Source organism: Carassius auratus, chromosome 29 (assembly GCF_003368295.1).
Source record: "Carassius auratus strain Wakin chromosome 29, ASM336829v1, whole genome shotgun sequence".
NCBI classification, from domain to species: Eukaryota; Metazoa; Chordata; class Actinopteri; order Cypriniformes; family Cyprinidae; genus Carassius; species Carassius auratus.
Window position 1 is genome coordinate 11,526,991 of NC_039271.1, and position 25,003 is coordinate 11,551,993.

General features: G+C 37.9%; 2 protein-coding genes across 2 annotated transcripts; one reads left to right on the top strand and one right to left on the bottom strand.

The window, feature by feature from the left end:
• Nucleotides 1-1,386: 1,386 nt before the first annotated feature.
• On the top strand, nucleotides 1,387-11,068 carry LOC113048075 (uncharacterized protein KIAA0930 homolog). Its single transcript, XM_026209579.1, has 10 exons — nucleotides 1,387-1,655; nucleotides 4,822-4,970; nucleotides 5,249-5,353; nucleotides 5,504-5,581; nucleotides 7,006-7,107; nucleotides 7,712-7,852; nucleotides 7,939-8,127; nucleotides 8,241-8,400; nucleotides 9,866-10,021; nucleotides 10,112-11,068. Exons 1-10 carry the CDS (start codon nucleotides 1,532-1,534, stop codon nucleotides 10,150-10,152), a joined length of 1,245 nt encoding a protein of 414 aa, XP_026065364.1. The 5' UTR covers nucleotides 1,387-1,531; the 3' UTR covers nucleotides 10,153-11,068.
• Nucleotides 11,069-11,906: 838 nt separating this feature from the next.
• Nucleotides 11,907-23,189, bottom strand: LOC113048074 (nuclear pore complex protein Nup50-like). Its single transcript, XM_026209578.1, has 8 exons — nucleotides 23,028-23,189; nucleotides 22,278-22,356; nucleotides 22,061-22,144; nucleotides 21,784-21,976; nucleotides 15,689-16,303; nucleotides 14,837-14,918; nucleotides 14,638-14,756; nucleotides 11,907-12,936 (listed from the first exon to the last, which is right to left on the bottom strand). The coding sequence occupies exons 2-8, from the start codon at nucleotides 22,344-22,346 to the stop codon at nucleotides 12,737-12,739; spliced, it is 1,362 nt and encodes a 453-aa protein (XP_026065363.1). The 5' UTR covers nucleotides 22,347-22,356; nucleotides 23,028-23,189; the 3' UTR covers nucleotides 11,907-12,736.
• Between the last annotated feature and the right edge of the window lie 1,814 nt (nucleotides 23,190-25,003).

Consider the following 25,003-nt stretch of genomic DNA (forward strand, 5'->3'; position numbering starts at 1 on the left):
CTGTATTACAAAATGACAGTATTCTCTGTGACAACTAGCCCCAGTCTCCTGAAACCAGCAGATGAAGTTATTAATGGACAACATTTGTTGTGGCTGCTGCTTTTAAGTAAAATCTTCTAGTGCTGATATGTTCTGATGTGGATACAAGTTACTACTGATGTTCTGAGCGCTCGCTCAGATGGTTGTCGTGAAGCGGTGTCATTATTTGTCAGTATTTTCTGAGGTTGTGCTTGAGTGCTGATGTGCAGAGCTGTATGTGCACATGCTGATTGAAGTGTGTGTTGAATATGAATATAAACAGCCACATTTCCAGGATAACACTGATAAAACGGCTCATGAATTAAACATTGTAACATTGTGTCTTTGCAGCTTATTTTTCTGTCACACACATGATGTTACAATGCCAAATAATGTTTTTTTTTTTTTTTTTTTTTTTTAAATGCAGCACACCGTTTGAATATTTCATACATTCACTGCATTTTCTTTATGTGTCTGGTAACCACTTAAAGCATAAATTGTTGAAAAAGAATTTGAAGTGTCATTCTCTGAATTAATGTGTCATCAGTTTATATAAAAAAAAAAAAAAAGATTTCAAACAGCTGCCATTTTTTTCTTTGATATTTATTAAATTAGCATGCTAGTAAGGTCAGTGCCAAGAATATTAAATGTAACTGAACATCACATTAGAAAAATCTGTCAGCCAATTTGAAAACTAAATGTCACAACACTAGACTGTAAATTAGAATGAAAGTCTTCAACAATACTATAAACTGTTCTAATTCATTTTAGAGAGAACGTGTTAAAGAAAACAGACAACTGAATAGAAGATAATGCAGTTGTCATGTGATAAAGGGACACTGTGGTTTAAATTATATATCAAAGAATACTTTAAGTATTTTAATTACCAGTTACTACTATTACTAGCAATAGGGATAACTAATTAAGTAATCATTTTATCAGGTTACGCTTTATTTTAAGGTGTCTTTGTAACATTGTATTTATACATTTAAGTTCTGAGTAATATTAATTAACTATATTATAGGGTTTAGGGTTAGGATTTGGCTTCGGGTTACTTGCATGTAATTATGCATAAGTCATTTTTATTATAATAGTAAGTACATGTAACGTGTAACAGGGACAACTTAAAATAATGCATTTTATTTATTCGGATTTATTAATTTATGCATGTTGGTTTCAGTGGCCTTTTGTTTTGAATGTTTCGTTTCTTTCATGTCCATTATTAATATTGAATAATTAACAAGATATTTTTTAAATATAAAATTGACTGACAGTTACATAATTCTCATATTATTGCACTTATGAGGTGAGAGCGATTAGTGATATTAGAAGTGGCTCCTCGGCGTCCCCTTTAAGTGACGCCTACGGCGTGACATCACGGGCCGAGCACGGGGTGTTCCCGACGCGACGCGTCGCAGCTGTCGGAAGTGCAGAGCAGAGCGCTTGTGTTGTTGTGCTCGGCTCGTGTCTGTGAGATGAGCGGTGAGCTCGTGTCGTGACATCCGCGCGCATCATGGCAGCTCCGTCGAGTCAGAGCGATGATCCCGCCGAGCCGGACCAGTCCCTGCAGCACATGCTGAAGGCCATCGCGGACGAGCGGAACCGCCTGAGCGTCAGACAGGACCTCAGCGGACTGGGTCAGTACATACAGCCGTCAACACTCGCCCCTCGAGCCTGACACAGCCTCTGTCCTTCACGAGCGCCGCAGACGCGTCAACGGAAACTGATTTGATCATGACGGTCAAAGGCGAAAACGGGCCGCGGTCATCTGCTATTGTTTCAGCTCGTGCTCCTTCATGACATCATAATTCGCGAGGCGTGCCGCCGCTTTCTCGCGTCTGTGATGTCATAGTCCTGTCATCTATCTATCTATCTATCTATCTATCTATCTATCTATCTATCTATCTATCTATCTATCTATCTATCTATCCTTCCTGACTACACGTCTGTCAGTCTGTGTAATCATGTAAGGTCTAGATATAGATGTTTTACTTCATGTTATGGTTGATAAAATCACAAAACAACTCTTTCTTAGCTAACACCTGTTGAAAAACAGCCTTGCTGTAATGTATGACACTGATGATATAGACCAAATGTTTAAAAAATTACATTTTGGCTTATTGATTTCATTGACATTGCCTTTGGCTTGGTTTGTTTCCCCCCATCCTATTAACATGGAAATGATTTGCAAGGGTTTTGATGATTTGTTTATTTTATTTTAGTATTTTTTTTTTTATCATGTTAGGTGGGTTCTACAGTGTAATGTGAAGAGAAGATGAGTTTCTACCGACCCTATTTGTCTTGTATTGTCAGAGTTACATGTTTGACCCCATTCAGACCAGCTCTCCTTTCTGAAGCGTTCCCCGAGGAGAGATCCCAGAGCTGCTCTTACAGACGACTGTCGTGTTGTCAGGGGTAGAGTTCTGCTGATTACTGAGTAACTCAAGTCACACACAAAATCATCATCTTAACTCGCAACAAACACATATCATTCGAGATCATGTACTAGATATTTCAGTTCTCCTCTCCAGAATTTTTGATTTTGATGTGGTCTTTGTGCTTCATTCTCTCTCTCTTTCTCTCTGTCATCTTTCTTTGATGATTTGTCCCTTTTAAATATTTCATTCTCTGTGCAACACACGGTTAATGTTTGCTGTTTTGCACAGCTCTTCACTTCTGCTTTTGTGCACATCTTCCTTCGGTTACAACGGACACGTCTAGTCTCTCTCGCTGTCTTTGCCACATGTCTTTTTTTTTTGGTAACACTTTAGCATAAGGTTCAGTTTGTTAACGTTAATTAGTAATGCACTATAAACTAATAATGCACTTTATTATTATAGAAGAATGTTGTTCATTGAGCTTGTACATAATACAGTGACTAATGTTAATTTACACAACAGAAATGTTAAATGGCAAAAATGTAGATATACAACATTTATTAATGTTGGTTAATTATGGTAATAAGTACAATATTAACCTACTCCATTAACTGAATTTTAAAAATGTTACATATTTTCCCCCCATCAATCCTGTTATTTGAGCACAGCTTGGTTAGCTGGATAAATATTCAGGATATGTTATTAATAAACCAGGGGGATTCTGTGCTTCAGAGCAGTAAAAAACTTTATCCAGTTGTGTTACCATTTGAATTATATATTTAGGAAACATGTTTGTTGACCACTGGGTATAAATTTGGCAGTAAATATTGCAACTTTATGCCAAGTTATCCTGAATTTAGCCAGTTAAACAAGCAAGCTCTGTTTAAGGAACGGATCTGTGATGTTACTGAAACCTTTCAGTCCAAATGGTTCAGTTAGTGTCTAATGGAGGCATTCAGTACTAGAAATTACAGTATCTGTTAGTAACTCAACTACTATACAATTGATCCAACAAAAGGCCCAAAACCCAGACTTTTAGTACAAAAAAAACAACAACAACCAAATCCTCAGTGATTTATACTGTTTACTCTGATTAAATTCCAACGAAGTTGCCATTTGATTCTAGCTCTAGTGGAATTAAAGAGAAGAAAGAAGTACACACACAGTGCACACTGTCTTGACATCAGACTTATTTAACATTGTTTGTTATAAAAGATGCATTAATCTCAGCTCATGGATTTAAAACTTGCAAATGGGAAGTATATCTGTTCAGTTCTCCCTGAGGATCCTCCTCTCAACAAGCTTACAGGGGTAGTTCATGTGTCATTATTTACTCATCCTCAAGTTGTTCCAAACCTGAATGAATCTCTTTCTTCTGCTGAACTTTCTTCTGTGGAAGGCATCGGTGACCAGCAACAGTTTGGTCACCCACAATCTTCTAAACAGCTTCTTTTGAGTTCAGCAGAAGAAAGAAATTCATACATTCATTGCAACAACCTGAGGGTGAGTGAATTATCATTTTCATTTTTGTGTGATCTACTGTATCCCTCTAAGCTTGCTGAGTGTAGTGGACCATCGGGAAGAACTGAACCGATATCAAGCTGTATCTTCCTCTTTCTAAATGGGGATGTGGAAGTCCAGGTCCTGTGATCATTTCTCCTTTTTTGTAGGTTGAAAACCATGGAAGTAAATGTCATGGTAGGACCTTACGCAGCACTGTAGCTCATTTTCAGCTGACAGGGTGCTGGAGCAGATCTGGAAGTGTTCCAGCTTTCAGAACAACACTCGGTCTCCGGATTGACACTCAATAAAACTAAATGGTTCATTAACATCAATAAAGATGCCAGCGTTCACATGTACAGTGCAGCTAATGATCACATACAGACACTGACTCTAATTTCTTTTGAAATATGTTTTCAAACCTTGTTATCATATACTATGTCTGTATCCATTTATTTTTCTATCCATGTTCTTTTTTGCGAATTGATTGGATCGTGAAAAGTAGGCTTTTCATAATAGAATAAACGCAGAAATTGCTAAAACAATTCCTGAGTTAAAGCAAAATTGTAAAATTGATGAAAGATTATAAAAATGTAGACTAAAATGTAATAATAAATCGTTCACAGTAAGACCAATAATGTGTATTAAGCAAGTAAATAGATTTTGATTTCATGTCGACTGTAAATCTATTTAACTTTTTGTTAAACTTACAATAACATTGAAAATCACCGATAACATCTGACAGCAATGGGCAAAATTGTTGAAATCTGACCAAAAAATATTTTTGCAGTCAGTTATTGTTTTTCTAACAAAGAAATGTGTATATATATAGTAGATACAGCTGAAATTGTGCGCTGCTTTTGATTAAAATGCTATGATTTCACTGTATTTAATTAGAATCTTCTTTTTTTCTTCTTTTTTTAAGGGTGCTTCAAGGATGACCGCATAGTGTTCTGGACATGGATGTTCTCCACATACTTCATGGAGAAATGGGCACCACGTCAGGACGATATGCTCTTCTATGTGCGCCGTAAGCTCTCCTACGTTGGTGCAGACAACACAGAAGGGAAGAAGGTGAGATGAACTTTTTTTAATTCTCATTGAGTGAGGTGTTGACAGAGAAATGTTTTCTAAAATTTCTCACCTGGGGGTTGGACAGTTTCATACATGCACTAGATTTTTTTGTGAGCACTGCATCTTATAAACGGTAGCATTTATTCATTAGGGCCTTAATGTAATAATGTGTATTATATTGTGGGTAGTTCACCCAAAAATGAAAATACCGTCACTTATTCACCCTCATGTGGTTCTAAACCTTGCATTTGATTTGCTACGATTTGTGTTGGTTTCAGGTGGAGGTGGAGGTTTACAGAAGAGACTCTAAAAAGCTGCCTGGACTCGGTGATCCTGACATCGACTGGGAGGAGAGCGTCTATCTCAATCTCATCCTGCAGAAAGTAAGCAAACCTCAATGATCCGACGCTATGAAGTGCAATGTAAACACAATTAATTGCTCTGAAACAGAAACCGTAAAACAAAGACTATTCTCTCTGCGACTTAATGTCATTATGGTGTAGTTTTGCCCATGTAGTCTTCTTGTCCCACAGCTGGACTATGTGGTCACATGTGCAGTTTGCACACGGTCCGATGCAGGAGACATCCACATCCACAAGAAGAAATCACAGGTAAGACCACATTTGTTCAGTTCGTGTGATGGGATATAGCTACGCAGTTCAGACACAAGATAACACAGTTAGCCGTCTTTAGGTTATGATCATAGAAGGCTATTATTAAAAAAGGAGTTGTCTACACTTGTCAATAATCAGGTGTTTTCTGCACAAAATCATAGTAACAGAATAGAGAGTCTTGTAGTTATCCATTATTAGCTTTAGCTGAAGATTGACACTAGAAGGTGTTTATTATTAGAGCAGTTATCGCAATTGTAAGTACCGTATTTTTCGGACTATAAGTCGCACCTGAGTATAAGTTGCATCAGTCAAAAAATACGTCATGATGAGGAAAATAACATATATAAGTCGCACTGGACTAGAAGTCGCATTAATTTAGAGCCAAGAACCAAGGCTGTAGACGGTAATGTTTTCTCTCGGTTCATTTCTCTTGGTTCATGTCAAATTAATTTTGATAAATAAGTCGCAGCTGACTAAAAGTCGCAGGACCAGCCAAACCAAGAAAAAACGTGTGACTTAAAATACGGTAATCAGTTCTTTAAAAAAAACAAAACTGTAAGTATATGACTTTCTTCTTCCAGACAAATCCAGTCAGAGTTATATTAAAAATTGTCTTTGATCTTTCAAACTGTTTAATGGCACTCAGCGGGTGTTGCATGCATCAGTCCAAAAGAAGTTAAATAAAAAGTGCCCATTCATAAAAAAGTGTCTCACATGGTTCCCGGGGGTTGAACAAAGGCATTCTGTGATGAATCGATGTGTTTTTGTTAGAAAAATACCCATATTCAAAATGTAATAATCACTTTAATCTAGTTTGCGCTCACTGTTGTGAACAGAAGCAGTTCCGGGTGGATGAAATATGAGGTCAGCTTTGCTTTGTCCGTTTTTAGGTGAACTAACCATTTAATCTAATGTCTGGTTCACACAAAATCATCGTAAAAGTCTGGCTGTTATTAGACAAATCATAAGGTTATACAATACAAATTATAGTTTGCTACTTAAAGTTTAAAGCATGAAGCATCAGTTGTTTACCACACTAATACTCATTACACGGTTGATAGTCTTATCATTCAGTCAGCTGTTTTTAGAAAAAAATAATAGGATAATGAAACTACAAGCTACAATACAATCACTGCACAAAATCATGGTAAAAAGGTTGACATTTCCAGCTCAGTCCCTAATGACACACCCAGACAGCACACATACATCTCCAAAAACGTCTGATAGACGTTGATTAAATTCTTTCCATACATTCTACATCATAAACTGAAACCCAAACCAAACTGATAAAAGAGACTTGAACTAGTCCTTGAAGAGTTTACTTCCTTGTAGGGGTGATGACACAGACATATCATAGCTGAACAATTTCATGGTATTTCTGTGAATTTGCAACTGAAAACAGAGGATCTCTTTCTTTACAGCAAGTGTTCGCCTCTCCGAGCAAACACCCAATGGACAGCAAAGGGGAGGAGTCAAAAATGAGCTACCCCAACATCTTCTTCATGATTGACAACTTTGAGGAGGTAACCTTTTTTTAGGCTTTTAAATCCCATCGTGGTGCTTGAACAAAACTGCTGGTAGTTTCAAAAGCTGTGTACTGCAACATCTACTCGTGTCATCTAACATAAGGAAATAAACACCTGTATATCTGTTCTGAGGTCATATCAGGTTGGACAGGTTTACGTGGTTTTCATTGAAACCTAGCTCAGTCAGGTTACTCAGTTTTAAGTCAGAAATGTTCAAGCAGTCAATTGTATATTGGTTTCAGAAGACATAGGTTTATCGATGCATAAGCTGCATCCCAAATGATGCGCTAAACTCTGTGCACTTTTACACTTTGTACTCAACCGTGTAGTGTATGAAAGCTATAGTAAGGTTATTTGTCATTCATAATCAGAATCTGATAGCCCCTACTCCTCCCACCACAAAGTGTGTTTTTCTTCCGTTACACACAGCTGGGTGGCTGTCATATAAAAATTAAATGTGTTGAACAAAACGGAGGGAGAGAAAACAAAGGGAATTATACCTCTGGTGAGCTGTACTGCATAAACACATTAACTAACAGCCCTAATAATGAGCAATTCTGTATAACCAGTGCTGTAATTGTTGTGTGTGTGTGTTGGTCAGGTGTTCAGCGAGATGACTGTTGGAGAAGGTGAGATGGTATGTGTGGAGCTGGTGGCCAGTGACAAGAGCAACACATTTCAGGGCGTCATCTTCCAGGGCTCCATCCGCTACGAGGCGCTCAAGAAGGTCTATGATAACCGGGTATGCTTCCTTTTACATTTGTCCAAAGGATTTATTGTCTTATAAAAGCTTCTTGTGTGTATTTCATGGTGTTTATATCTTCGTAGGTGAGTGTGGCTGCTAAGATGGCCCAGCGGATGTCATTCGGCTTCTACAAGTACAACAACATGGAGTTTGTGCGGATGAAGGGGCCTCAGGGGAAAGGTCATGCTGAGATGGCTGTGAGTCGAGTGCCCACTGGAGACACCTCACCCTGCGGCACTGAAGAGGACCAAGACTCCCCTCTTCACGAGAGGGTCAGTCAAACCCATTGCCACTTCAGTAGATGTTTTCAATTAATGCACAAACCATTAGCATTTTCTTTTCATTTACGCTTTTGAAGTAATTGATAGCCCCGTTTTCCTCATAGGTGACATCATTCAGCACTCCCCCAACCCCGGAGAAAAACAGGCCCTCCTTCTTCTCACCGTCACTCCGACGGAAAGTGCCCCGAAACCGAAACGCTGAGATGAAGAAATCGCACTCGGCAAACGACAGTGAGGAGTTTTTTAGAGAAGAGGATGATGAAGGTACACAAACACACTGGGACAGTACTTACATTTAACAACACTGAAGAGTTTCTTTCTTAGTTTTTTCATTTGTATCTTAATGGTGCGTTCACACCAGATGTGAATAGAGCATCTGGCGCGAGTGATTTCAATGGTAAGTCAATGCAAAGACGCGAACCTGCGGTGCGTTTGGCGCGAGTTGAAAAATCTGAACTTTGGCGAAATTTAGTGCCGCGTTAACCAATCAGGAGCTTGCTCTAGTAGTGACGTAATTACAACGTAGCGAGCGGAGGGAAAATCCGAAACAACTATGGAGGACAAACTTCTCATCGCTGTATGTGGACACCTGGAGCTGTATGATACTTCTTTTCATACTAAATAGGAATAAAAAGGATCTTGCTTGTGTATATATAACATTAATAGATTAAGTGAATAAAGACCAAAGATTAGATTTACCCCAAACGAGTTGTATTTTATTTTCAACCACTAAAGAGACATCAGAGTCAGCGGCACAAGTCAGAAGGTCTAGCAGAGGTGAGGCTGCTCTCGGGTGATCACGTGGAGCTCGTCTCCGAAATCGGCGAGAAACGTTTTTAAATAGACGCTGTTTTTATAAATAAACTGCAACTACATTCTCGTGTGAAATAGTTTTAAAACTACATTTCATGACACGATAACAGTAATATTTGGAAAATTATGCGAATAAAAATGGTGGTTGAAAATGCTGCATGAACTCAACTGGCAGAAGCCCCCCCCATGATGCGCATCTGTTGTGAAGTTAATTTCACGCGCGAATGAAGCGTCTACACTCAAAATTTCAAGCGTCCAACTACACGCGAATAGCGCGATTTATTTGCACAAGTCGCGTCTGGTGTGAACGCAGTTTCACTGGTTGTTTTGGTTCTTTATTTATATATATATATATATATATATATTTCTTATTTTTTTTATAGCTGTGAATATACGAATTTTAAAAAATTCAGCTTTCATTTTCTGATCTATTAATGATGATATCCTGCAGTCTGAAACTGCGAATTACTGCAGCAAATAATAATAATAAATAATAATAAATAAAATCCATGGCCTAGTTTTGTATGATCTGAATTAAAATTTCAAACTAAACGTTTAATTTTCATAACTTATAATTTCTGAATTTCTTCATCTGAAAAATAATTTTAAAAAGATTACCCAATACTGTTAAATTAGTGATTGTTATAACAATCAATCACTCACTCATATAATATAACATTTTATTAATCTGCAAAAAAAAAGTATTGTTTATATATTTATGCTTTATATAATTATGTTTGTATTCAGACTCAAATCTTGAAATCAGATGTGTCTAGCTTATTGATAGTCCTAGTTTTAACAGGAAGAGATAAAAACAAATATTTATGCACTTCTGTGGGTGGAAAAGCATTCCTTCCTTGTAACAGTGATGGTTTCAGTCTGAAGTGAAATTAAAGGTACTTTCCTCTTCCCTCAGACATGTGCAACGCCACAAACCTGCGCTCCCGCTCTCTGTCAGGAACGGGCCGCTCGCTGGTGGGTTCATGGCTCAAGCTGAACAGAAAAGAGGAGTATTTTCTGTTGTATTCTCATCTCACCTACGTCACTCTTCCTTTGCATCGCATCACCACAGGTACAGCACACCTGCCCTCCATACAATCATGCTTCTTTTCCATCTTCTACACTAGCTAGTTGCTAAATGGCTCTGTTGTCTCTCTTTTAGATATTCTGGAGGTGAGACAAAAGCCCATTCTGATGACATAGCATTTACTAACTCCCCAAAAACCACATGACCAAGTGCCTCCTCACATCAGGCCTCCGAGGAACCGCTGTGTGGCGTACGGACAGATAACCAAAAACACAAACCATGAACAATACGCGACAGTTGAGCGAGAAGAGGAAAAGAGAAACCGAAAGGAACAAACTCCCATCAAGAAGTGCCTCTTCCATATGTTCTTCAGAGAAAGAGACGCCATCCAGAATGGCTCCAGACCTGGATCTAAAGTGGCACTAGACTGTGACACGAAAGGGAAATGTTTATTGGGAGATGAAACCCAAGAAACGAATGTCGTTGTTGTAAATACACTGCTGCTTAGATACTCAGTGAACTGTACCGACCACAGCCGTCTCCCTTCAACCCTCCTTCAAAAGACACTTGTAGGTTTCACAATATTACTGATTTTGTGTGTAGTATATTTTCCGAAGGACGTTTCCTTGCAGCTCCAGGCCTTAATATTTCGCTAACCAGCTAATATATATCACACGTCGTCCTTTTGATAGCCCATCGTTGAATGAATCACAGATGTCCAGCAAATGTCCTCCTGTACTTTACACGATATGTTCGAGGGGATTCCTGATTTCCAAATACTAGTGAACGTGACGTATCTCCTGAGAAGACTCTGACGCAGGTTTCGCGGGCCGATGAGGACACAACCTGAGCACAGTTCTTGGAAACATCTCCGTCCACAAAGACACTTTGTCCTTGACACTAGATCACATGATCCCACCCAGCAGACATTGCTTTTTTTTTAATTGATTTTTGGGTTTGTTCAAGTTTCGTGACTGTCCAGTTTTTGAATACTCTTTTGCACTAAAGGGCTTTTGGAGTTGAACATGTATATCCAACCCAAAGTGTCAGTATTATTTAGTTTTGTACGTGTGTGTGTGTGTGTCCGCTGAATGTAATTGTAACTGATCTGACAGCTTTAATATCTATTTGATATCAGCATTTGAAGATGTTGTTCAAACTATTTTAAGATCCTGGTCTTCAGTTTTAATTCATTGTTTGGCTTGAGGTGCAAAGCTTCGGAGGAAGGCTGTTTTTAAGGAAGTCCCAGTTGGTTAAACGCTTTACATGCGCTTTTGTATCAAGTGGTAATTAGGCAGTAAATGTGCACATTGTTGTATTTATGTTGTAATATATACACTCCTTTTCTGTACATCTTTATGAAAATACACATTATAAAAAAAATCTCGTTCAAATTTATTGCCCAATTGTGGGATATCGCACAAATTCTTGGAGACTGCAAAAGGTAAAGGAACCAGTATTGGTTGTAAAGACTGACGCAAACTTTTAATACAAATTTTAAATCGGCTGTTCGAAAGATACAATGGTTTATTATTTAGCTCAAATCAGTGTAGTGTTGATTGAGTGCAATCCAATAACTGTAAAGTTCAGTAAAACTTATAATAATAATAATAAAAGAGTTTAAATAGTATCTGTGCAATAAAGTCGATTAAATTGCTGGAAATTAAGGCGACGGCGGCAAGGAACTGAAACTCCATCGGTGACAGACAAACCTTGGGAGAAACCAGACTCAGTTGGGTACTAAATATTTTAAATATTTAGGCAAGAGTGAGCAACAGCGTAGCCAAACCAAATAACCAGCAACGACCAAAAACAACAGAGGGTCAATTTTTACAATATTTTTAATCTTTAAGCCAGCAATTAAGATACCCATTTGTCCACAGATGTGATTTACATCACCATGCGTTTACTGGAAATGAAAGAAACCATGTTGGGTTTATTTGATTTATTCACCACTGAATTAACTGAAGGTAGATCTAGTGCTGCTCAACACTTAAAACACACACCTCATCGTGTAAGGCAGTAAAAGGACACTTACAAGGGAAAGGAAGAGAAAAAAAAAAAAAAAGACCAAATTTAGGAGATCATCTTCAGGACAGATTGCCATAAAGCATTCATTCTCAGCCTCCGCCTATATACATCGGGTCATTCAATCTACAGAAAACAACATCCACACGTGCCATAACCCAAAATAAATACCGTCACAGGAAACCACTGTGAGTACAGTACGGTTATACATGTATAGAAAATAACTAGGTCTATCTGCTCACGTCCTCATATGAAGAACTGTGAGGAATTACTTTTGATTAGAGCGGTGGAAATCTTCAGGTGGCTATTTTGTTCTCCAAAAAAAAAAAACATTAGGAGCAAATCGAGATCTTCAATGTAACACTGACCCCTAAACAATTCCTCCCGCAAGCCTGGAGAACTGATCATGAGTCACAGGATTAAAAACGAATCAACAGGCGATCCTCGTAAAACCATCGGCTCCATCTAAATCTCCAATAGTTCCTTAAATAGCAGCTAAATTAAAACTCAGAGGAATGTCGATGAATACAGACTCGTGTCATTGCTATAACAAACGTGGCCTTCTCTCGACCACCTCTGATACTATGAGCAGCATTTACAGTAGGACCACGAGTGATTTCACAGTAGGTCGACCGATTGGTTTCCATCACTCTAGACGATTTACAGGACGTAAACGAACAGTTCTAGATCAGACAGAGAGAGTAAATGTATGAGCGGGGGGCGGATGCTGCTTTAGGCTTTCTTCTCTTGCAGGGTTCGGTGCAGCTCGTCTGCGTCCTCTGCCGTTTTCACGCGGATCAGCATTGGGACGGGCGTGCTGGGGTTCTTGTCGTCCACAGGAGGGTTTGGCACGCACACCACCATCACGTTGTTTTTGCCAGTCCGCGAGCAGGGCATGGAAGAGGGCACCATGATGTTCAGCAAGATGTTCCCTATGAGAAAGCAGGGGAAGCCAGTAACTACACATAGTTCTGTTATTGTTTATCCATTTATCTGCATAATTAAGCTCACTGGTATAATAATATATGTATAATAGTTCGTTCTGATACAAGAGCCTTTCAGAGTTGTAGACGGATCAGTAGTATGAGCACAGTGTTCATTTTACGCTGGCTGTCAGTCGGTGCAGTTGCATTGTTCTGCCAGGAGGGGGCGGCAAGGGACAGTCTTTACTAAAACATTTAAAAAGGCTTAATTCATGAATGAAACGAGGTGTTGAAATGGATTTAATTTTTAACACCTTTTTACAAGGCTCAATCGATGATCAATGCATCACCTGGGTAAGGTAAACCATACGCCAAACCAAATGGCCGTTAACCGAAGCCAGAGATGCTGAAAGATATATCTGTATCGCAGTATCACTGCATCGCAGCTGTTCCTTCAGCACCCCCTGCTGTCAGAAGCCACGGTCACACTAGACTTTGAGCATGCTAAATTTGTTAGGGGGATGATGTGAAAAGGGGCGGGAGCAGGGTATGACATTCAGAAATCCTTCGATTTAAAGTGCATATTGCAGGTTAAAAAACATTTTCTAATTAATATATAACCTTGTATGAAAATACCATATGAACAGTTAATGCAGGATATGAAAATGTTTTATAAGACGTGATGGCACAAATTTAAAAGAGCTTCCTTGAAAGCTCTCAAAAGCGGATTTTTTTTCTAACATCGCGTCATATTACGTCACGTGCATGGAGTGGCGTGAGTCAGGGTGTTTTCTGTAGTTATTGGTATTTCAATTTTGTCATCATGGTAAATGATTGCGTTTGTGGATGTTGCACTAACTCCAGCCTATCAGGACATTGAGTCCCCAGGTTTCCTGACAAGAAAAAGGACGGTATCTTCCAAAAAAAAAAATATCCGGTCTGTCCAGTGATTGTAAATAGTCATTAAGTTTAGGCGTAATGTGACCAAAAATATTTAAAACCCATTGTACCTGAATGTAAGACATTTTAGGATTTTCAAGGCCTTTTATTAGGAAAAACGTTAAGACATTTAAAGACTTTAAGGAACCGTGGTCACCCTGGACCTAAATTATGATGACTGAGCATTCAATAGACGTGCATTAAGTGTAAAATGAAGGGCACAGCACATTGGCAAAGCGTGAACATCGCGGTTGTGGCAATGCTCCTCATACTGTGTGGTTTGTCTGTATCACGGCATTACAATATTGCAGTTATTGTTCCAGCCCTAACAGCAAAAACGGTTTTCAACACTGATAATAAAACTGTTTCTTGAACACTGAATCAGCGTATCAGGATGAGGTTTAGGGTGTGCTCAATGACATCATTATGCTGCTAGTTTAACTACAAACTAGTTGACAGCGTTTCATGAAATGCCCTGCAGGGGGATCCCGATTTCAACAAATAATTTGATCTGTTAATCATACACACCACTTGCCTCATATCTATAACTGCAACTCTATTTCTTACCCCCTTTCAGATAAAATGGCAGTGATAACTGTGTTTACTTCTTGTGACGGTGACTTTATAGCTCACAATTCACATCTCATTAATAATGAGCTTATTAACACAGAGCTCAACTGTCGTCATCAATATCAGCCTGAAAACGTTTCTGGAAAGATAAATGTGTATGGGGACTGAGTTCACGGATGACACACAGATGCAGACACTTACCCAGGTTGGTGTCGGCTCGCACCAACAGCTGAAGTTTGTTCTCAGACACCATCTTCAGATGCAGTGTTCCCACCCCTTTCTCTTTAAACTCTCCGTCCTTCTTATAAAACAACTTACACCTGCGCAAAGATCATTCTCAAATATAATTTAAGAGAGAAACAGATGTTTAAAAGTTGACTGAAAAGGACGTGATGTGTACTTTTTGGAGTAGAAGGCGTCTTTCTCCTTGATCTCTTTCACCACAGGAACAGGCGGCTCCTCTGATTCCTCCCCATTTTCATCTAAAACAGAACAACAAAATAATGCTTATAAATGTTAGTTCTGTGTGAACTTCGTTTTGTTAAACTATGCATCAACTGCAACTTTTAACCGATAAAATCGATAATGAGAATAGCACAAAGGCAATTTCATTATCAATATGAACCTTCATGAGTATCGAACCCCACACAATACACATACTTTAGTACACCGTCATAAGATATATAAGATTTAGCCAGTAGATATCGAAAAAAAAAAACATAACACATCACTCCTATCGATAGATTTTAAACCCGAAAACAACCCAAAAATTATTTGAAACAAAATATTCAAATAGGCGCTCGTTTCTTGAACTTAAAGACTTAACATCTGCATGAAATCAAAACGTACACTATTATTTTTGTTAGCGCCTAGGCTTGAGCTGAACAATGTATGTGCAAGTTAATCCGCTGAAAAAAATAGTCTTGGTAAACTTTAATCTAAATCTGAACATTAGATTCAACTCATTTCTTCTCTGATGACTAACTGCACTGCACTGTATTTCTACATCTCTACTGAAAGAATACATTTTCTCCCACATTTAACTTAATTGTATCATGTTTTGTCCATTAGACAGCACTTCCAAATAACATTTAATAAATCACAGAAAATACCGTAAAAGTGAACACTAGCCTATATTAGATTAGACTCAAATAAAACTGTAAACTGCCTTGAAATACAGACTAAATGACAGCACTGAGCTGTGAATGTGAATCAGTGTTTTCTGCATTAGTGAATGTGTGAAAACAATCACCTGCGGTCTGACTGTTGCTGGCTGTGTTCAGAGAGGACGACGCCGCAGGACTGACACTACTGACTGCTGCTCCAAACACAGATACGCCTGAAGAGGAGGAGGAAGAGGAAGAAAACGAGAAAGACGGTGCTCCACTGGATGCGAGTGCACCAAGCACAGAGCTGTCCACCTTCTGGCCGAAATTAAAGGAGACGCCTGGAGGAGCTACGGCTGCTGGTTTGTCTGCTGCAGCCCCATCCTTGTCTTTGAAAGAGAAGAGCTGTGGCGCTGCACCGCTGACAGACACTGTAGCACCCGTGCCGGAAACTGAAGCTCCTGTTCCGCTCATCAGAGGCTGCTTCTGCTCCCCTCCAAATGACACGCTCTCCACCCCACTTTCTGATGCAGCGCTGCCATATTTCTTCTCGATGCTGGCCAGGTGTCGCTCGTAGTCACGAAAGATAGGATTAAGGTCGCACAGGGGGTTGTCATTGACATGCTTGGTGATCCAGTCGCGCACAGAGCAGTTTAGTGCGGTGAGCTGCCGGCTGTATTCTTTATTGTTGGGGGTGGAGCCATTAGAGGTGACATCATCTGTGGGCTTGGAGGAGGCGGAGCTGTTGAATGTTAAGAGACCTGAGGATGAAAGGAGACACATAATGGTGACTAACTGCTCTAAATGATGCTCATTCTCCCTCTCTGACTGCAGAGTGTTGTGTCAGTCATACGACCTGATTTAAAGTGCCCCTATATTAAGTCATTTTTATGGTTCCTAATATTGTTTTGAAAGTCTCCTACAACAGGAATTGTAGCTTTTGTTTTCTCAAAATATGCATTTAAGATCACTTCATTTTCCAGGGATTCTCAAACGATTCGTTCAAAAGAAATCGGGGAAGTCGTGGCCTAACGGTTAAAGAGTTTGACTCCTAACCATAAGGTTGTGGGTTCAAGTCTCGGGCCGGCAATACCATGACTGAGGTGTATAAAATATAAACCTCTATTATTTATCATACTCGCAGGATGTAATTCAAATGTAAACAGGATACTGATCCAAGTGTTTATTAGAGAAGCAGTGGTCAGTAGAATTATGTGTTTGTGGGCATGGTCAAGTAGTTCCAATGACTCGTCTAGGCTGTACAGATTTATTATTAAATAACTATCGTGGACTTTCAGCTTAACAACTTTGCAGACAACTTTAGATACTGCATGAAAGGCAATATTGGAAATAGCATAATAGGTGCATTTTAATGACAAGAATAGATAATTGACCTATAAGAACAATGAAAGTTGGCAGCTACAGACAAAATCTGGTTTTCTTAAATATGTTAAGCGGGGGAGAGGGATGTGCCAGAAATACTATGCCACATCTCAGCAAGAGGGTCTGGCTGCAGACTTGCACTCTCAGACTTGCACTCTCAGACACTTGCACTTCCGTTAGTGACGTCACTTGCAGTCTTTATTTTTTATTTTATTGATTTTTTTTTACGTTTTGTTTGAATTTCCCAACATTTTATAACAGTAGCCAGGTGGCGAAGACAAGAAAAAAATACACTAAATTACAATGTCAATTGCAATCTCTACTTGCACTCTCTGCTACCTGCAACACTTGCAATCAACACAAATCGTGCTTGTTGCCAATGGAGACAAGAAGCTGTGGTGATGAATAAACGCAACGCGCGAAGTTTCGCGTTAAACATTTTTCCATATAGAATAAACTGTCTACAACTCGTTTATATCACTGTCTTTGTCCATTGAGCTACATTATGTGTTTTATTTATAATGATTTTGTATAGGAGGAAAACGTTTAATGTACAATTTAACGCACTGTGTTCTGTACTCGTCTGCTTGCCTGTACGGAGCTGATCCTTTTAAAATCACTTAATGCATAATGCCCATTCATATTTGCTGGTCTGTATATACTTTGAGTCAACAACAAGACATATAGGCTATGCCTACTGAATTGTCTTTATCATCTTAGTCTGTTATTAGGCCACATTAAGCGTTCGCATTGTGTTCATAGCCATCTGCTTGCCTTATTGTACATTAAATAATAACTATATATCGAATTTGGTCTTTTAATTGAACTTAATGTATCGTAATAGATTATGCCATATTAGGTGTTTGTTTTTTTCTACAGGAGGACAACGCTTAACGAAAAACTTTGTGTATAGTAGTAGACCTACTAATTTAGTTTTAATCGTTTAATCACCGCCACAGCGTCTTGTCTCCATTGGCAACAAGCACGATTTGTGTTGATTGCAAGTGACGTCACAGGTAGCGCAGAGTGCAAGTAGCGATTGCAAGTTACATTGTAATTTAGTTTCTTTTTTCTTGTCTTCGCCACCTGGCTACTGTTGTAAAATTCCAAACAAAAACTAATAAATAAATAGAACAAAAAAAATAAAAAAATAAATAAAGACTGCAAGTGACGTCGCTAGCGGAATCACAAGTGTCGGATAGTGCAAGTCTGAGAGTGCAAGTAGCGATTGCAAGTGACATTGTAATTTAGCTTCTTTTTTCTTGTCTTCACCACCTGGCTACTGTTGTAAAATGTTGAAAGATTCAAACAAAAAGTTATCAATAAATAGAAAAAATAATAATAATAATAAAGACTGCAAGTGACGTCGCTAGCGGAAGCATAAGTGTCTGGGAGTGCAAGTCTGAGAGTGCAAGTGCAAGTCTGCAGCCAGACCCTTCTCCATCTCAGTGTAGTATTCAGTGACTAATAGACATTTGTAAAATGATTTTCCCGAGTAGAATACTAGATGAACACAGCAATCAATCATATAATTATGTTTTGTCACAACTTGTTTCATAGTAATTTCCTTGGTCGTGTTATTGTTGAACTCATGAATTGAAAGGAAGCCAATTCTCAATGTGCTAAGAACTGGGCATTATCAGACTGGGTTGGTGCCACAACACTAAAAATACCAGTTTGTGGTTTATAGGGCAAACAGTCGCTGTGATTGCCAAATGAAGAGCTATAATAATGCACAAATACAAAAGCAGCTGAGAATACTTCTGCCCAAAATAGACTATGAATTGAGAACAGATCCAGAGTGAGCCACAAACAGTCTGATTATTTTTATTAAGGAGTAAAGAACCCTATCAAATAATTATTTGTGAATGTAGACCAGTATTGAAAACCCCTGTGTTAGACCAATCTTTCCAAATAAAAACCTAAATCAGTGAATTATTAATCAATCCACATCTGCATTTGACATGGTTTTGTCTGATCTATGCTTTTAAATTTATATATATATAAAAAACAAGTGAACGAACAGTGGGGCACTGAACTATCTATCTCCCTCACTTCATTAAAAATTTGATTTAAAAAAAAGAGATATTGTACTCTGGCATAAAGGAGGATTTAGAAAATAGTTAAGGCTGAAATACACTACATGGCTTTTAAAATTAAAACAGACTTTAAAATGCTTGGATTCATACATCATTCCACTGGAAATATGGATATTTTTTCTTACAAAAACACATGGATTCGCTACAGGGGGCCTTTATTCATCCCTGGGAGCCATCTGTGGCACATTTTGTTATGAATGCGCAAGCTTTATTTGACGACATGTGGACTGTTCAACTACAGTACAACGACACAGCTTGGAATAGCCAGGATAACTTTTTTTATATAACTCTGACTGGACTCATCTGAAAGAAGATAGTCATATACATATAGAATGCTTTGAGGGTGAGTAAAACAAGCTAATTTTCATTTTTGGGTGAACTAACCCTTTAAAGAGCTTTATATTAAATTAGGGCTGTGCGATTGATCGGAATCATAATAAAAGAACGATTTTAGCGTGCGCGATTTCTAAATTGCTTTATAGCAATTTGTATCTGAATAGCAGTGTGTATCTGAGCACACTAGGGCTGCAACAAACGATTATTTTGGTAATCGATAAATCTAATGATTATTAGAACGATTAATCGACTAATCGTTGATTATTTCACTGATTAATCAGTAGAATTTGATTATTCAGCTCTTGCAATTAGTCATAAAATTTTATATACGTAATAAAAGAAAAAAGTCTAATTACTTCAGCTTTGAGAAATAATATTATGTAATTACAATTATAATACAATTTATACAAATAAATATATTTGACACAAAATGAAATGACAGAGAAACCTTCTTATTTAACATTTAATTAATATATTAATTACTTATGTTACTAAAATTAACTGAATGACAGCTCATTCTGCCTAACATCTCCTTTTGCAAGTATATGCTATGGATAAGAAACAAAATAGAGGTAAGTGATTAGATGTTTTATTTTTGAATTTATTTTAAAATGTAATTTATTCCTGTGATTTCAAGGTTGAATTTTTATCATCATTACTCCAGTCACATGATCCTTCAGAAATCATTCTAATATACTGATTTGCTGCTCCTAAAAACATTGTTATTATTATTATTATTATGTTGAAAACAGCTGAATATAATTTTTTCAGGAGTCTTTGATGAATAGAAAGTTCAGAAGATCAGCATTTATCTGAAATATAAATAATTTGTAACATTATAAATGTCTTTGTCAATTTAAAGCATCCTTGCTAAATAGTAGTATTCATTTCTACAATAACCCTCCCCCCACCCCAATAAAAATATATTTAAAAAAAAAATTATATCGACTCGAAGCTTTTGAATGGTATTGCGTATAATGCTACAAAAGCTTTCTATTTCATTTCAGATCAATTCTGATCTCTGGATCTTTATATTCATCAAAGAATCCTAAATTACTCAAATTACTCAACTGTTTTAAATATTGATAATAATAAGAATATTAATAATAATAATAATAATAATACAATAATGCACTCTCGCTGCTGCTTCTGAACCACGTACACAAGCACTGCACACGGACTACGTGCGAATCTTGGGCAATAAATATATTTCAAGACTGCAAAAGATGTGATAACTGACTAAAATATTATAATTAATTAAGAGACAGCCCAGTAATTCTCATAAAAAGAGTCCATGTGCTATACAGGTGCATATCTATAAACTAAAATGTTGTGGAAAAGTTAATTTCAGTAATTGAACTCAAATTGTGACACTTGTGTATTAACTAAATGAAATGAACACAGACTTAAGTAGTTTAAGTCTTTGGTTCTTTTAAATGTGGTGATTTTGGCTCACATTTAACAAAAACCCACCAATTCACAATCTCATCAAATCAAGACCAATTAAAAAAAAAAAAAAAAAACATTTTAAGTGAATTGTTGGCTTTCTGGAAAGTATGTTCATTTACTGTACATGTACTCAGTACTTGGTAGGGGCTCCTTTTGCTTTAATTACTGCATCAGTTTGGCCTGGCATGGAGGTGATCAGTTTGTGGCACTGCTGAGGTGGTATGGAAGCCCAGGTTTCTTTGACACTGGCCTTCAGCTCATCTGGACCACTGGGCAACAGTCCAGTTCTTCTCCTTAGCCCAGGTAAGACGCCTCTGATGTTGTCTGTGGTTCAGCAAATTCCTTGACACTTCTGTGTGTGGTGGCTCTTGATGCGTTAACCCCAGCCTCAGTCTATTACTTGTTAAGTTTACTTAAATTCTTGAATCAATTTTGCTTGACAATCCTCATAAGGCTGCGGTGCTCTCGGTTGGTTTGCATCTTTTTCTTCCACCCTTTTTCCTTCCACTCAACTTTCTGTTAACATGCTTGGATACAGCACTCAGTGAACAGCCAGTTTCTTTGGCAATGAATGTTTGTGGCTCCTTGTGAAGGGGGTCAATGATTGTCTTCTGGACACCTGTCAGATCAGCTGTCTTCCCCATGATTGTGTAGCCTAGTGAACCAAACTGAGACCATTTTGAAGGCTCAGGAAACCTTTGCCGGTGTTTTGAGTTGATTAGCTGATTGGCATGTCGCCATATTCTAATTTGTTGAGATAATGAATTGGTGGGTTTTTGTTAAATAGGAGCCAAAATCAACACAATTAAAAGAACCAAAGACTTTTTGCAATTCATGATCAAGGTACCAGCTAGCAGTAACTCATTTTATTTACTATTAAAACTCAGTTTCACTTACATTTAATCTGAGGCAATGTGTTTATTTTGGAACCTGAACTTACTACTGAAACGGCCCGGCTCATGTAAAAGACTTACCACTGTTACTTTTAGCAGACGTGGGAACGTTAAAACCAGCAAAAGATGGAGCCACCGATGCTACGCTGCCATTGGTCAGGTTGGACACAGGTTTGAAACCAGCTCCATTACCGAAGCCCGAGAATAATGTTGACCCTGTGGCGGAGGTCAGAGAGAACCCCTTAAATGCTTTGAAAGCCCCTCCACTCTCGCCCTGTGACAAAACAACAAAGCTCATCAATAAAACACACACAGAACGCATAATTTGAGGTCTGCTGGGACACAAGAGACGCGTTACCTCTGCTCCTACGTTACGACGCTTGGCTTTCTTGATGGCACGATTTTTCATCACATCTTCACTCGCAACTGAAAATAATCCTGCCTGAGGACACAAGATAATATTTCCCCCTCAAAAAATCATTCTTGGTTAAAACTTTCATATACTGGAGTGTTTCCACAGGGAAACACTGGATGTTTGACAGTGAAAGTGTAGTAGATGCTGAAAGGTTGCACACCTCCTCTCCTTCATCTTCCTGATCCCAGTTCCTGTCCGTCAACTCTTTTTCTGCAATCCGCTTGGCCATCACAGCTCAGCTGTAAAATACAAATAAAAAGGAGAAATACCAAATTATATTACATTGTAATCATAGATATAATATACATAGATTATATTATATTTCTTTAAATTTAAAGAAAAAAAGAATCTTAAGTGATTTTTTTTCTTTCACCACAGATCTATATTCATAACTTTGATTTGAAAATGGATAGTTTTGATGCCTTATTCTGTTAACTAGCTTTATGTGACGTGCACAAGCAGGATCAGTTCCTGTACCAAAATTCAAACCGGAGTCTTCTGTTCATAACCATAATATTACATGTGACTTATTAAAGACAAGATGACATTCAAAGCTATATCACAATGACTTAAACAACTCAAATAGTGCTAAAATCCCCTCAGATTTAAACATGACTTATTAGTTAATGTCAGGTCTTTGAAGAGCATTTCATTTGAATGGCCTTACGGATTGCGCAAACTACCGGCAGATAAATATTAGACAGGTCAAACATGATTTTAATCACTTAGTTTCTGATTCAAATCGTATTATACTACACTCGCAGTGTTTCTTATATGTTTATATAGTGTGTTTATGTGAATGTGATGCTTTAAATGTGCTAATGACGGGCCGGTTTTTGAGGAAATATGAATATGATGTAACAGGGACCAGTGTGGAATAAACCACTATTTACTGAAGTTTGTTACATACCTCACGGCGTCTCCCGCCAACCGTTCGCGCCACGCACACAGTATCGAGTGTTTGAATGATGACCGCGGGGATCTCGCGCATAGAGGAGCAGGCCGCGCACTCAAACCGCCATCTTACAAACGCGTCCCACACCGCGCCTGTGCAGTGTGCCCAGAGCAGCACACTGCGCATGCGCACAGAGAAGCGGCGCCCACGCGCGCCTCATACTGCGCATGCGCACAGAGCAGTAGCGGACACAGGGCTCTGTGGGAAATGTAGTCTCTCAGTACAGCATCGGGTATGAAGTAGTGAACAAATGTTTTTATATCTATTTCATAATAACTTGTAAGCTAAATAATGTTGTATTGTTTAAACTTTTTATAATTAAGTAATAAGGTTTAGTATTTTTTAGATAGTCACCCTGCTAGTGACAGCACACATTAGAGTTACTATGTTTACTAGGCTATAAGCAGTACACACACCTTCAGATATATTGCTGTTATACTACAGTATAATAACCACGGTTAATTCATCCAGCATTGTTTCCTCCTGTAGACAGAGTTGCAGGTACTTTTGATTACAGCGCCGCGGAGGAACAGATGGCTGTGTTTCAATCTCTCAGGATCCCACACTTCTGTGCCAACTCAGAAGCAGGTGTTTCAGACATCAGGACGTGATGCCAGAGGTCCTGATGGCCACAGGAGACCCCTGACCAGCTGGATGTGAGGAAGATGTGTAGACAGCATATGAGGCCAACTGCTGTGTCCAATCATCTCTAATAATTAAAAGTGAAAAAGAGAGTTCATTAAAGAATATAGAAGGTTTTCGGACAGCATTTCCCCCAAAAAGATTTTAGGATGCATGCTGCGTTTAAGGTAGGTTAAACACTTTATTTGTTCATGCATTTCCTTGTGACCTTGGCCCTGCTAGCACCATGCTCTACTGTTTAGGGTACAGGAATGTGTATGGTTTCATGACTTGTCATGTCAACATTTAGGCCACAGCTGTATTGTTATAAAGCACTGAAGTGATTGTGGATGTCTGGACAGGATCTCTGTTTATAGCCAATAACCTTTAAGTTAATTTGTTTGTCAGATGCTTTTATCCAAAGTGACATTTAAGCAAAACAATACAGGTAATGATCATATATTTGAGTAATATTGTTTATTTATACCTTAGGTTTAAATTGAAAGTTGAATTATAGTATCATAAAAAGAGTACCAGAATAGTACATTCTTCTAGTACATCAATAATCTTTATTTTCACTGTATATGGTTCTTTTCTTCTTTGGAGATTAAAAACAGGGGGTTCAAACAGGGGTCTGGGGGACCCCCATGGGGCCACCAGGGGGTGCAAGATTTTCTGCCAAAAAAAAACCTATATATTTTTTTAGATTTTTAATGCAATTTTCAGGGCTGTCAAAAAAAAAAAAAAAAAAACGTTAACTAAAGATATTAATTAAATGTTTAATGTGGCATTAATGCATTTCACAAATTGAATACTGTTTCATGTCGTTTTCTAAAGGCTGAATGGGCAAAATAAGATTAATAGCTATTGTTCTATTCTATTGACATCAGCTTTTAAATGTAAGACATAACATTATTTTTTATTATTATTATTATTTTGTTCAAAATTAGTGTTTAAATCTTTCTTTGTATTTCACATACGTTCAAGAATAGTTTTTGTCATAAGCAAAAAATTTGATAAAATGATTTCAGTTGAAAATGTGTTTAACTTGTTAGGTCTACATAATACTAAACAAATATCTTCCAGATATATAATATCAGAACAATAAGCAACAGTTTGCATTACAACAAAAACAAAATAAAAGCCTCTTATTTTATAATAAAAAAACAACAACAACAACAACCAACAAACATGTCTTTATGATATCACAAAAACAAAATAAAAGCCTGTTGTTTTATTTTTGGAAAAACCAACCAACAAAGATGTCTTTATGATATCACAAAAACAAAATAAAAGCCTGTTGTTTTATT